This window comes from Panthera uncia, chromosome B4 (assembly GCF_023721935.1).
Source record: "Panthera uncia isolate 11264 chromosome B4, Puncia_PCG_1.0, whole genome shotgun sequence".
Classification (NCBI taxonomy): domain Eukaryota; kingdom Metazoa; phylum Chordata; class Mammalia; order Carnivora; family Felidae; genus Panthera; species Panthera uncia.
In genome coordinates, this window is record NC_064809.1 from 101,322,263 (window position 1) to 101,336,188 (window position 13,926).

A 13,926-nucleotide genomic window follows, 5' to 3' on the forward strand; every position below is an offset into this window, starting at 1 on the left:
CATATAGGACACTTTACCACAAACTAGGTTTGAAAGATATAGTTATAATGCCTATACAAGGTCTTCATATTTCTTTTCTATTTTACTCTTATTCTCTTTTTCATTAGTAAACTCTTTAAAGAAAAAGGTCTGTGCATTTATTTGAACAGATATCGATACCACATTTACATCGCCAGACCCAACTTTTCCCCCAAGCTTCAGACTTAGATGCCTGTTAGACTCTCTACATGGATGTCAGAAAAGCATCATCAACTTGCTTTGTCCATAACAGAATTCTTGGACAGTCTTCTCCAAACTTGGTCCAACTGCAAAGATTCTATTTCCTTATGTAACCATCCATCCAATTGTTCAAGCCCAAACCTAAAAGGCAATTGAGACTTGCTCTCTCATCCATACATCCAATGCATCAACAGTGCCTGTTGACTTTACTCTCAAAAAACACACATTGAACCTGAAGACTTCCCACAGCTTAAACTGTTATCACACAAGCAACCATCATCACATCTCTCACTTGATCTACTCATTACTTTGTTACTGGACTCTCTTGTTTCCTCTCTTGCCCACACACTTGTATTCTCACAGCATTCAGAAAGACCTTTTAAAAATCTAATCAGGTCAAGGCAAAATTCTCCAAGGGCTTTCTATCATGCTTAGAATGAAATCCAATCTCCTAACAACAGCATGCAAGGCCTCATGTGATCTGCTCTCTGGCTGCCTCTGGGAAGCCTACCTGGCTTATTTCACTGCATACATTCTGGCTTTTGGGATCTTCCTTCCATGGACTAAGATCATTCTTGGCTCTGGATTTTTGTACTTGTGGTTTCTTCCACCTGGAACACTGTATCCCACTGATACTTGTGACCTGTTCCATTACTTCAGTTAGGTTATTTTCCTACCACCCTAACTTAATAGAGCTTTATTCCTACTTCCCCTAATCCTGCTTCTTTTATTTCCCTAGTTTTGTCACCCTTTGACATTGTATTGCATATTTATTTATCATCATTTTCTCACTGGAATGTAAATTCCACAAAGGTGGAGACTTTGCATTGCTCACATGCCAAATTCCCAGTTAGCAGAGATACACATTTGATGTGTCCTATCCTTTAGTTAGTTCTGTGGAAAGTAAAAGAGATGATAGAATATCTAAAAATGAAAAGTCGGCCATCAAATCTCAGGGGAGTAGCAAGCACTCTGTGAAGGAAGAAAAGAGCGTGTAGGGGATTTAACCTTGATCTACAGAGTGACTATAGGAATTGACCTGAAAGAGGCCCATGGGGTTTCCACATATCTATACCTTTCCCACTGAGCAGTCAGTGGCCGAGAACTCATACACTTTCAGAAATTTCCTTTCAGCCTTTGGTTAAATTCATAGGTTAGAATTTGGAGACACAATTATGGTTATTTACTTAAGCTGTGTTCATTATAAACAAAAATCAAATAGTGAACAACTTCACCTGATAAAGATTTAGCAAAGCACAGTCTAAATCAAATCTCAGCAAAATCCAAACTGTACCTCACTGGATAGGCTACAGTTTAAATCTATAGTGAGAGAAGTTTTGTATGTCTCTGTCTTAGTCACCTGGGTCTTTCTTATGTAGTGACTACTCATATATTAGCATTGTTGAGGTAAAAATATATGCATTGGCCACAGGTAGAGTTGCAAAAAGGAAAGGAAGTTGGTAACAAGTATTCCTTGACAAGTGTATGTCCTCTGCTACAACAAACTCTCCAGAAAGTCACTGGGTTCAACTGGTTTGGGAGATGACAGTAAATAATTCATTAGTGGGGACTTCTAGCAGAGCAAATACGCTGGAGTTATGGACTTCAGGTCCTAACTAATGAATTACTGCTTAGTACCTGGTGGGGAAGAAATGATGGACTTAATATTATTTTATTCAAGAAACAATATGGTATATACATCTTGAATGAACTTTATTTTAACAATTAAATTAATTAGCAGACTAGTCAGTTCCACCACAAGTCAATACAAGATTCAAACAGTCATTTCTACACACTTGTTTTATGTTAGGCTTCTTAAAATCTCTAGCAAGGAAAGCATCGCAAAGATTTGTTAGAGGGGCATATCAGTCTGTTCAGAGGTTTTCCATTATTGCACTAGACAGTAATGTTTGGATAACTGTAACATTAGTCAGTAGGAGGTTACTCTTCCAGATTTATCTAAGATTCAGTTGAATGCTGTTTTAAGAAAAGCACAATCCCCCACTAATTATGACTATTTTGAACTGAGTATCCATATGACTTCATGTGACCACTAAATAACTTAGACTGCAAGTAAGTAACAGCTACCTGCTGAGGCAGTGACCTCATTGGTACCATAAAGTCAACATTTGGTTTTATATGACTGTATAAATCCTGACTGGATCTAATTTATGAATTTAGCAGACTAAATTATATTTTATCATCTGTCCAAGCAGCTAAAAACAGAAAGCTAAGATGTAGTTCCAATCTTAACTATTTCAACTGTTTGTGTGGAAAAGACATCTTTTCTATTCAGGAGACAAATAGCTAAATATCGTTATTAAAATTTTAGTGTCATACCTCTCGAATAGCAGTACAAAACTCACTCTGAAGCACTTTTTTGAGGGATTGTAGCTTGTGCACTGGTACTTCTCCAGATTCCTGTAGTTTTTCCAGTAATTCAATTGCTCTGGCGACATCTAAAAAAGAATCAAAATAGAGGGATCTAGAGTCAACTGTCTCTTATCAGCAAAGTACCATCATTCCAATGGGATGGTGTAATGAGTAAGTGGAATAAATTGCAAAATCAGAACTTATAATTCATAGCTTATTGATCTCATCTTTTGATAAAAAGTCATTTTAATTTGTTCTTCGCAATTAGTCACTGAATACACCTTCTTTAATGGCATTTCATATATGTTCTCTGTCACGCAAATCAGTTTGAATATTATTTCGGGAAAGAAGAGGTAGCGTGTCTTTCATCGATACCCCAATAACCAAAGAAAGCCTGTCAATTTTACCTCTGAGATGTTGTTTTCAGTGTGACTTTTCCTTTCCCATACCACATTTATCACATCTGCAATTTTACATTTATTAATATAACAAATGTTTATCTATAAACTCTTACAGTTTAAACTCTTACCCAAACTCTATCTAAGTTGGGTCACCTTGGCATCCCCATAGTATAATACAGTGAATAAATATTTGATGAATGAATGAAGGAAGGAATGAATAAATTTATGAATGAATGGGCTTTCTCCATATGGCTATTATTATTCCAAGCCCTTATCATCATCTCCCCTCTATCCAAATAGAGTCATTTCTTCTCCAGCCTCTTCATATGGTCCATAAGGTTATTTTCCTAAAATAATCTGATTGTGTACCCACCTACCAGCTTCTAAGAACAGTACCAAGCAAAAAAAATTCACTAATAAGTTAAAGGTTCATCTTTTGCTGGACAATATCAAAGGTTAATGTACCAAGAAACATTGTCTTTTATACCCATAGCTTTAAAATTCCCAGGATGGTTTTGTAGTGCCTGGAGAAAATGATACGATGAAAGGACATTTTAAAAATAACTTACGGTGACCTCTTCTATCTGTTGTAGTTAATAACTCAGTGCAGTCACTTAGGCATTTATGTTTAAGATGGAAGGTTTTCAGTTTCTAAGTGATTAGCTACAGAAAGCATCCCATATCCCTGTCAGATTATAAATTCATCCATCCATCCATCCATCCATCCACTAATTTCTCTTCCCATTAGACTTGGCACTAAGTTTAACTGGAAGAGTTAAGACATACTTCCTTTCTGAACTCACAATCAAATGAAAAAGAAATATAACAGCATTGCTACCTATAATAAAATCATTACCTCCTCAGAATTTGGGTGGGAATGGCATACATATATGTCTCTATCAAAGAAAATAACTAGTGAGTGACTTTAATGGAGACTCTCCCTTGAAGTATTGCCAACTGATTGTTAATTGTGGCCCAATGAAGAAAAAATCATGAAATCAACACAACACTGCCAGTCTGAAGAGTTTGTCTTTTTGTGCGTAAATTGGAAGTCAACGTAGTCAGTTAGACAATACCAACTGTATCCACAATCAATAAGTTACCAAGCTAAGAACGTATGCATCTTTAACTACACAAAAGACTACATGGATGTCTACAGGTATGTGGAACTCTCAACTGTTACAAACTGAGCTCATTAATTTTTTTCCTGAAACTAGTTCTTCTCTTTCCTTATTCCATAATTCCATGAATAGCATTCCTACCAAGCCTGTCCTCCAAGCTAAACATCATCTTTCACATTCACCCCCACATGCAGTTAGTCAGTAAGAGCTGTATATTCTATCTGAAATGTACGTTTTGAATGGAGCCCTTTCGCTTGATTACTTCAGAAAAGCCTTTATTATTTTTCACCTGTATTACTGGAACATCTCCCAACTGTTTTTTAAATTAGCCTTTTTTTGTTCATTCCATCCTCCACCTTGCTACCAGAGTGATTATCCTGAATGATAAACCTCATTATTATACTCCGCCACATAAAACCTCTGACTTCCCACTGCCTACAGGGTGAAGTTCAGATCATATAGGGTTACATACAGGGCCCTTAATAACCATCCTCTCCAGACTCATCTCTAGAAACCTCCTCCTGCCCATTCTATACTTTGGCCATCCAAAATATTTTCTATTCTAGGACATGCCACAGATTTCCATACCTATATGGCTTTGCACATATCATCCCTTATTCCTGGAATGCAGTTAATTCATTCATCCAATAATGCCAGACACTGCAGTATGCATGGGACATAGTGGTGAAGGGGATAGCTGGTTGCTGTCACTTGCATGAAATTTATAGGTTTGGCCGGGGGGATAGGGGGGAGGAGTCACAGACATGCAATAAAATGGGCTTGTCCTATAAAAGACTTGCTTAAAGTTAGTGGATGAATGTATAACAAAGACATTTATTATAGCTCAGGAGGTCAGGAAGGATCTCTTCGTGGAAGTAACAGCTAAGCAGAATCCTAGGTAGGAGGTGCAGGTGGGGAAAATGGGAAGAGTGTTCTAGGCAAATAAATGCAGGTTGAAGACTTGTAAGAGAGTGTGGGGCATTCAGAGAACTGAAAAGAATTAGGCAGGCTGAAATTGGAACCAGAGTAAGAGTAGCAAGAGATGAAGTAGAGAGATATCATAATCATGGAAGGTGTTTTAAATCATGTATGGAAGACTTGACTTAAATAGCATCTCCTTAGACATGTCTATGTCTATGTTCTACATTTCTCTTTTCACTCAGCCACTGTAATAAATACTACTCAACGCTACACCTCTGTTTGCATGTATACACGCCCCTTTACCCTTGCAAATCTATAAGCTTCTTGAGATTCCAGGAACAATATCTTATTTGTCATTGTATCCATTGTTCAATGCAGAGTACTAGACAAATATTAGGTGTTTGATACACACTTACAGAATGAGCAATAGATTAATTAATGAAACTAACTCAAAGGGTTAGAGGTTTATGTCTAGGTGGACACAACTTCTCATGAGACTAAACCTCCAGATCACTATGAACCTTGGTCAAGACTGGCATGGATCTGGTGTGGGGAAGGAGGCAAGCCTGCATCTGTAGGCTAAAGGGCACTGAGTAACCACACTGAGGGAAGTTCAGAAAAGCTGAAAATGACACCAAGCGGAATATTCAGGAGTTCTCAACCTTGGCTGAACATTACATTCATCTGAGGTACATTTAAAAATTATTAGCGCCTGGGACTCATCTCCCCCCCACCCCGCAGGTTATACCAGAATATTCAGAATACTGGTTCTCAGGGGCGCCTGGGTGGCTCAGTCAGTTAGGCATCCGACTTCGGCTCAGGTCATGATGTCACGGTTTGTGGGTCAAGCCCCGCATCAGGCTCTGTGCTGACAGCTCAGAGCCTGGAGCCTGCTGCAGATTCTGTGCCCCCGTCTCTCTCTGCCCCACCCCTGCTTGTGCTCTGTCTCTCTCTGTCTTTCAAAAATGAATAAACATTAAAAAAAAATTTTTTAAAGAATATTGGTTCTCAACCTTGGCTGTAGATTGGTATCACTTAGGGAGTTGTAAAAACCATAGATGCTTACGTCCCACCCGGGAGATTCTGATGTGATTGGCAGAGTAAGGCCTGGGTATGAGGCTTTCAAAAAGCCTCCAGGTGATGCTGAAGTGCAGCCAAGGTTGAGAACCACTGGTCTATTTGGCATGGGTATCTTTATAGCCCCTATGTGATTCTAATGTGCAGTCGGGGTTGAAGAACTCAAGTACAGATTAATGGCTCTAAACCATGAATATGCTTAACAGTCACCTGGGGGAAATTACTAAAATGTATGTTTATGACCCCTCTCCCACCCCCACTTTAAAGAGGTTAATTCAGAAGGTTGTGAAAGTAAGGCCTAGGAATTTGCCTTTTAAACAAACACTTCAAGCGATTCCAAAGTTGTCGGTTCACAGACCCCATTTGTTGAGAAAGTAAATAAAATGATTTTTCATTATTCTTTAATGCCCTGGATAACACTAAATGGGGTTTTTCCAAGGGTCTCAGAATGACTGATAAAAGCCCATGGATGAAAGTAATTAGTGTTAAGTACCACCCCATTCTAAACAGTGTTCCTTAGCAAAGGCTGTCACTAGAATCACTTGCAGAGTTTTTAAACCAGTCTGCTACCCCACACTAATTGTATCAAAATCTCTAAGCCTGAGATCCAGTCATCAGGATTTTTGTTTGTTTGTTTGTTTGTTTGTTTGTTTAAGCTCCAGATGATTCCTGTGACCATTCAAGGTTAAGATATATCATTCAAAAAAAGCGATCAAGGAAACCAGGCACATCCTATTAAAGGCTGGGCCAGAAATAAAAAATAAAAAATAAAAAATAAAAAATAAAGGCTGGGCCAGCCCTGTCACATTACACCATAGGCCTTTTCCAGTCCTGAGTAAACAGTAATTGTGAGATGAAAAAAAAAAAATCCATGGAGAAGTGTTACATCACTAATTGGGGTCACAGTACTGTCTTTGCTTCCCTTGTGTCACTGAGAAGTGTTCACAGTAGAACCAATGGTAGCCACTGGGGGTGCCTGAACGAAGGCAGACTAGACTCTTTCCTGGGTGCACAGGAAACGCAATGGACTTGGTGTCTGCCTGCCATCTATGCCTATGTGATCAGAGGGAGAGAACTGGACAGTGGAGCCCACGGGAGCCTGACCCATCTTGTCGGTACCCACCCAAGAGAATCGAGCAGTATGAGGTCACGGGATATATAGCAGTTGGTAAAAGCCAAAAGAAGTCTAAGAACCAAACGTGGGAGAAATCAGATCCCTCCAGCCCAGACTTGGCTGGTGCTACAAACAAAGAGGTGATGAGTGGATAAACTGGATACGAGACTGGAATTTTCAAAGTAATTCTGATCCCTTTTAGCTCTGTAAAAGTACCAGAAACCTACAAGGCCAGGACCTGGAAGGGAGCAAAAGAAGCCTTTGAGTCAGCAAAAATGCTTGCTTTTAAAACTAATGCAATAAAGTGTGCATAGTTTAGTTATGAGTCCACACAATGTTCCTATTCAGAACCTCCTTGCACTTATTTTATGAAACTATTCTACCAAATTTGGTTACTAATATAGAAGTTTGGGCTAACTAGTTTAGCTCAGGTTAGGAGGAATATTAGGGAAGGATGGGGAGGCTGCCAGACAAACAATGAAAGCAAGAAGATCTCAAGAATATTTTCTAGAAACCCACTCCTCCTCTGGCCCACCATTTCTCAGGTTCATCCGCCTACTCATTACCTAAGCAAATGCTGGGGTATTACCTTTGCCCCCTCACGCTTTCTCATACTCTGGATTCCATTAAACCGCACTTCTTTTTTTTTATTAGTAATTTTTATTGAAATATAATTAACATACAGTGTGATATTAGTTTGGGGCATAAAACATACTGATTCTTGAATTCTATATGCTATTTAGTGCTTATCACAATAAGTGCAGATACATCTGTCACCAAACAATATTATTACAATCTTTTTTTTTTCAGGTGTACAATTTAGTGATTCATCATTTACATACAAAACCCAGTGCTCATCATAAGTGCCTTCCTTAATCCCCATCACCCATTTAACCCATCCCCCTATCACTTCCCTTACAGTAACTATCACTTTGTTCTCTATAGTTAAGAGTCTGTTTGTTAGTTTGCCCCCCGCACCATGTTCATTTATTTTATTTCTTAAATTCCACATATGAGTGAAGTCATATGGTATTTCTCTTTCCCTAACTGACTTATTTGTCTTAGCCTCATACTCCCTTGCTCCACCCACATCATTGCAAATGGCAAGGTTTCATTCTTTTTAATGGCTGAGTAACACACACACACACACACACACACACACATCTTCTTTATCCATTCATCAGTCATAAACATCGGGGTGCGTGTATCCCTTCGAATTAGTATTTTTGTATCCTTTGGGGAAATACCTAGTAGTGCAATTGCTGGGTGTAGGGTAGTTCTATTTCTAACTTTTTGAAGAACCTCCATACCGTTTTCCAGAGTGGCTGCACCAGTTTGCATTCCCAACAGTGTAAGACGATTCCTGTTTCCCCACATCTGCCAACATTGTTGTTTCCTGTGTTGTTAATTTTAGCTATACAATAATCCTCACTTTTTAAAAATTTTTTAATGTTTATTTATTTTTGAGAAAAAGAGAGAGACAGAGCATGAGCGGGGGAGAGGCAGAGAGAGGGAGACACAGAATCCAAAGCAGGCTCCAGGTTCTGAGCTGTCAGCACAGAGCCTGACACGGGGCTTGAACACGAGAACAGCAAGATCATGACCTGAGCTAAAGTTGGATGCTTAACCGACTGAGGCACCCAGGGGCCACAAGAGTCCTCGCTTCTAAAGGCAACAATAACAATAAACTTTTATTTAATGTCTATGAAGTAGGGGTCACTGTATACTAAGAGCTTTACATTTTCTCCTTACAACAACCTTTATGTGGTAGTAAATATCCACATTTTGCAATGAGAAAATTGAGGCTTCTACAGAGTTTTAAGTATCTCATTAACAAACAGGAGATCTGGGCCTGGAGTCCTAGTCTAAGTGATTCTAAACCCTGTGCCTTTTATTTTTATTCCATTCACAGCTTTTCTTTTAGCAGCTTTTCCTTCAACATTCAGTACTTTTGTAATAGCTCTGTGCTCTGCAGGCTTTCCTGGTCAGAGGCTGAGCTCTTAATCTTTCCTCCCTCAATAAAGATTAATCCCTAGTCCATTTACCAGTAGACCCCTTTCAGATAGTATTCGCTGATCATCAGAATCACCTGGAGAGCTTTTAAATGACAAGGAGTGGTTCCCAGTCTTGGCTACCCACTGTAGTTACCTGGGAGCGCTGGGAAAAAACAAAACAAACAAACAAAAAAAAACACAACAACACATACCTAGATCCTACCTACATATACTTCTGCTTTCATTGCTCTGGGGTATGGCCTAGACATCAGGATCTGCAGAGCTCCTCAGTGATTACAATGTATAGTTATAGTGAGAATCACAGATATGGAATCTTAAGATATACCCTGGGGATTTTATTTTTTTAATTTACATCCAAGTTAGTTAACATATACTGCAGCAATGATTTCAGGAGTAGATTCCTTAATGCCCCTTACCCATTTAGCCCATCCCCCTACACCCTGGGGATTTTAAATAAAAATGCTACTTATAATATTAGTATCTGTTATACATAATATTTAGTACCACATTTATTTAAACATTTTCCTCCTCTTTTTTAAAAAAAAATTATTTAAGTTCAAGTTAGTTATCTTACAGCGTAGTATTGGTTTCAGGAGTAGAACCCAGGGTTTCATCACTTACATACAACACATAGTGCTCATCCCAACAGGTGCCCTCCTTAATGTCCATCATCCATTTAGCCCATCCCGCACCCAGCATTTTACTCTTCCTAACAGCACTATGAGATAGGTACTATTATCCTCGTTTTACAGAAAAGGAAACTGTGACCAATAGAGTTAAAATTACTTCCCCAAGGAAACAGTTAAGTTGTAGAATTAAGATTTGAATCTCAGTGACATGGCTCTAGAATCTGGGCTACACTGAGATGTAACTCAGAATCCATATTCTTAAAATCATTCCCAGCACTTCTCCAAGGTTGTTAACAGAGATTAAGCTAAGCTGATCAACAAATCCTTACTTGAGGGTGAAATGCAGTGGTTCTCAAATTTTAATCAACAAACAAATTTAACCCTGGACCATTTATTATTAAAAATTGACATGAAAAGGGGGCGCCTGGGTGGCTCAGTCAGTTGAGCGTCCGACTTTGCCTCAGGTCATGATCTCGCCCTTGTGGGTTCGAGCCCCGCATTGGGCTCTGTGCTGACAGCTTGGAGTCTGGAGCCTGCTTCGGATTCTGTGTCTCCTTCTCCCTCTGTTCCTCCCCTGCTCGCACTCTGTCTCTCTCTCTCTCTCTCTCTCAAAAATAAACATAAATTTCTTTTAATTGACATAAAAAGAACATGGAGGGTTGAGCCTTGAAATCTGCTCTTTTATTAGTCCTCTCAGATGACGCTGATGCAGGAAGCTGGTCACAGAGGCATCTCTTCAGTTTACTACTGACACACAGTTTTCTATGTGATCCAGAGCAAGGTGAGGTAATGGTCATCATTTATTCAGTGCTTACTGACCCTACTTATATCATTTTGCAATATCCTCATAAATAAATAAAAGAATTACTATTGTTTCCTCTGTGTACTTAAAGATAAACAACGAAAAACTAAGGCTTGGAAAGATGAATTATCTGGGTCAAGGCAATACAACGAATAAATGATAGGGCCAGGATCCAAAACCACATGTTTGACTGCAGTGTCTATGCTCTTATTTATTTCCTTATGCTGCCACAGAAAAGGGAGTAACAATAAAATAAAGGTATGGCCAAAAAAAATTTTAGGGGCGCCTGGGTGGCTCTGTGGCGTCTGACTTCGGCTCAGGTCATGATCTCGCGGTTTGTGAGTTTGAGTCCTAAGTCGGGCTCTGTGCCAACAGCTTAGAGCCTGGAGCCTGCTTCGGATTCTGTGTGTGTCTGCCTCTCTGCCCCCTCCCCTACTTGCCCTCTCTTTCTTTCAAAAATAAATAAACATTAAAATTTTTTTATTTATTTATTTTTTTTTTTACATAGCATCATGGGTCATTATATGCTGGGGCAAATAACACTACCCAAAGTCTCAGGAAGTAACCCTTCAATATATTATGTTATAATCATATTGATAACATATTTTGACCATTGAAAAGTGATCAATCATCAACTGCCTCATGGTAGCAAGATAACATATCTTGAAAAGATTTCCTTTAAGGTAGGTTGGACATTACAACCCAAACCAGGAAAATACTGAGACTTAAATGGCATGTGCTTCTCGTGATCTGGAATAATCCAATTATCATTTTCTTTTTTCCTTTGCAGTGAATTTTTATCAACTTGACTGACATTTAGACTGAAGAATTTGACCTATGACTCATCTGAATCTGGAACCTGGGTGAAGATGGATCTGGGTCATTTAAAGCATATTGTCCACTAATTCCATAAACATGCACTGGGTTCTGTGGCAAACAATGCACATTATCTACTCCAAAACCATCTAAAACCTGCATGTCCCTTGCCTTCTACTATAAAAGCTGGAAAGCAAAAATACTTTTCTTTCCAGACTCTTGTCATCTGGCCAATTGTTTTAAGTGTAAAGGCACTGGGTATGGCTTCCAGGAAGTCTTTTTAAGTGGACAAACTGCTGACATATGCCTTCAGCAATTTGGTCTTTGCACCTTTCCTCTTTTCCCACTTTGCGATCATACAGAAAACCCTCCCATGCTAAGGAAGGTGGAGCAGGAAGAAGAAAGGGGCCTAGCCCTTGACGCCATCACTGAGCTGTTGTACTAGCCTTGAATTGTGTAACCCCATGGTTCTTGATTCTTGTCTCTGAGACAAACACATGCTTTCCCACCTGGTTTTCTGTGACTTGCAATCAGATACAAACGAACTGACACAAGAACATGTAACATTTTTTTAAGTGTGTTTACTTATATTGAGAGAAAGGACACAAGCAGGGGAGGGGCAGAGAGAGAGAGGGAGAGAGAGAATCCCAAGCAGGCTCCACAGAGTCAGTACAGAGCCCGATACGAGGCTCGAACTCATGAACCGTGAGATCATGGCCTGAGCTGAAACCAAGAGTCAGACGCTTAACTGACTGAGCCACCCTGGCGCCCCACGGAGCACACTTTGAAGACACTATTCCAGGTTGCAGAGCTAAGGTTGATAACATTGAGTCACATGTGGTGGTCCCTTGATGAGGATAGTCTTGGAAAGCCTCTCTGGAAAGGTGACATTTAGAGTGAAACCTGAATGTTAAGAGACAACCTTCTGAAAATCCAAAGGAGGACCATCCAGACAAAGAGGATAGAAAGGGCAAAGACCTTAAACTGAGGGGAGCAAGTCCCATGTTGGAAAAATAGGCAAAACCAGTGTCACTGGAACATGGTGAGTGAGGCACAGAACAAAACAGCAAGAGTGGTGTCCTGGTAAATAATCAGTAACCGGCTCTCCAAAATAAATTGACAAAACAGAACAAAACAGAAGCCCTGGCTGGTACCATTTGCTGATTTCTGTTGTGTAAATATTCCTACCATAGGCAGTTTCAAACCACCAATAAAATTCTTCACTACTTCATAATCAGCTCCCAGTACACAGATAAATGGTCAGTTTAAAAATCTAAAGCTGTACAACAGAGCATATGTACCAAGAAAATGAAATAAATGGTCAATAATGCTTTGCACTTCCATGGCTGTGTTGTGAAAGAAAACACTCTCACACTACCGGTTACTAATAAGACATGATCATCAGTGTGTCCTTCTCATCTACCAATCATTTCTGCTTTCATCCACCAAAAACTCGCCATGTTTCTTAAATGAAGACTAACTGGTAAACCCTAAAGATAATCAGCCCAATTTAAATGTGCTCAAATTAAAAACTTCACTCCCTATGGTGTTAAAGATATTCTACTCTGTGTTATTTATCAAAAACTGAATGACTTCTCTTCATGGGATTTGGGCTGGCATTGGAGTATATCACAAAAAACGTTTGACAATCCTAGAATTGTTAAATCATGAATTTATATAATGACAAAATCCTGGCCCAGACTCTGCTTAAAGTGTTTGCCAAACCTACCACAACCAAAGGAACAATTTAGGCTCCAAAACGAAAAGCTGTAGTTGCTAAGAGAGTCTCTGAAATGGAAGGTACCTATTTCATTTGAAAGTGATTACTTACCCAATAAACAAATCTTTAGGTATACAAAGCTTAAGATACAGTTTTCTTTGTTAAACAATCCATTATGTGGTCAGAATGAGTAATGCTTCCCAGTTTTTCCAGGAACTATATTCAGCATTTCGTCCTTTTTCTTTTCTTCTTCTTCCTTCTCCCTCACCACCTTTTTAAATTCATTCTAATTTTCCCAAGCAGCTAAAATTGAATCTTGATTTGCCTGCATTACCTGAGACCTCAGGAAATCAAAATTCACTTCCTTTTGTTTGAGCTTTCTTTTCTATTATATTAGATGTCTTCCCTTTTCTTCTATAGTTTCACCTCACTTTTCTATTTAATCTCGCATCTATGTCTGTACATCATGACAACCAACTATGCCCTTGCTCCTTGAAAGTAGCTCATTTCATTTTTTCTTGTTTCCAACCTTCATGGCATCCATGTAAATGAACACCTGATTTGATTGTTTTGGGAATCTGTCAGGGATTAGACCTGAACAAAATGTAATCTGTCTTTGCATGTTTGAAAGACGTTGAACAACCTACTGTCCTCTCCTATACTAAATACTAGGACATCCATGTCCTACTAATTTTTGTATATGCCATTGTATCCAATA

The 13,926-nt window shown here is 39.1% G+C and overlaps 1 protein-coding gene across 2 annotated transcripts in view; it reads right to left on the reverse strand.

The window, feature by feature from the left end:
- The window catches only part of LIN7A (lin-7 homolog A, crumbs cell polarity complex component), a 123,511-nt gene that overhangs the window by 78,587 nt on the left and 30,998 nt on the right, over positions 1–13,926 (reverse strand). For both annotated transcript variants that reach the window (XM_049626006.1, XM_049626008.1), the window contains exon 2: positions 2,560–2,678. In XM_049626006.1, coding sequence (XP_049481963.1) covers positions 2,560–2,678 — 119 coding nt within the window. The remainder of the gene's footprint in view (positions 1–2,559; positions 2,679–13,926) is intronic.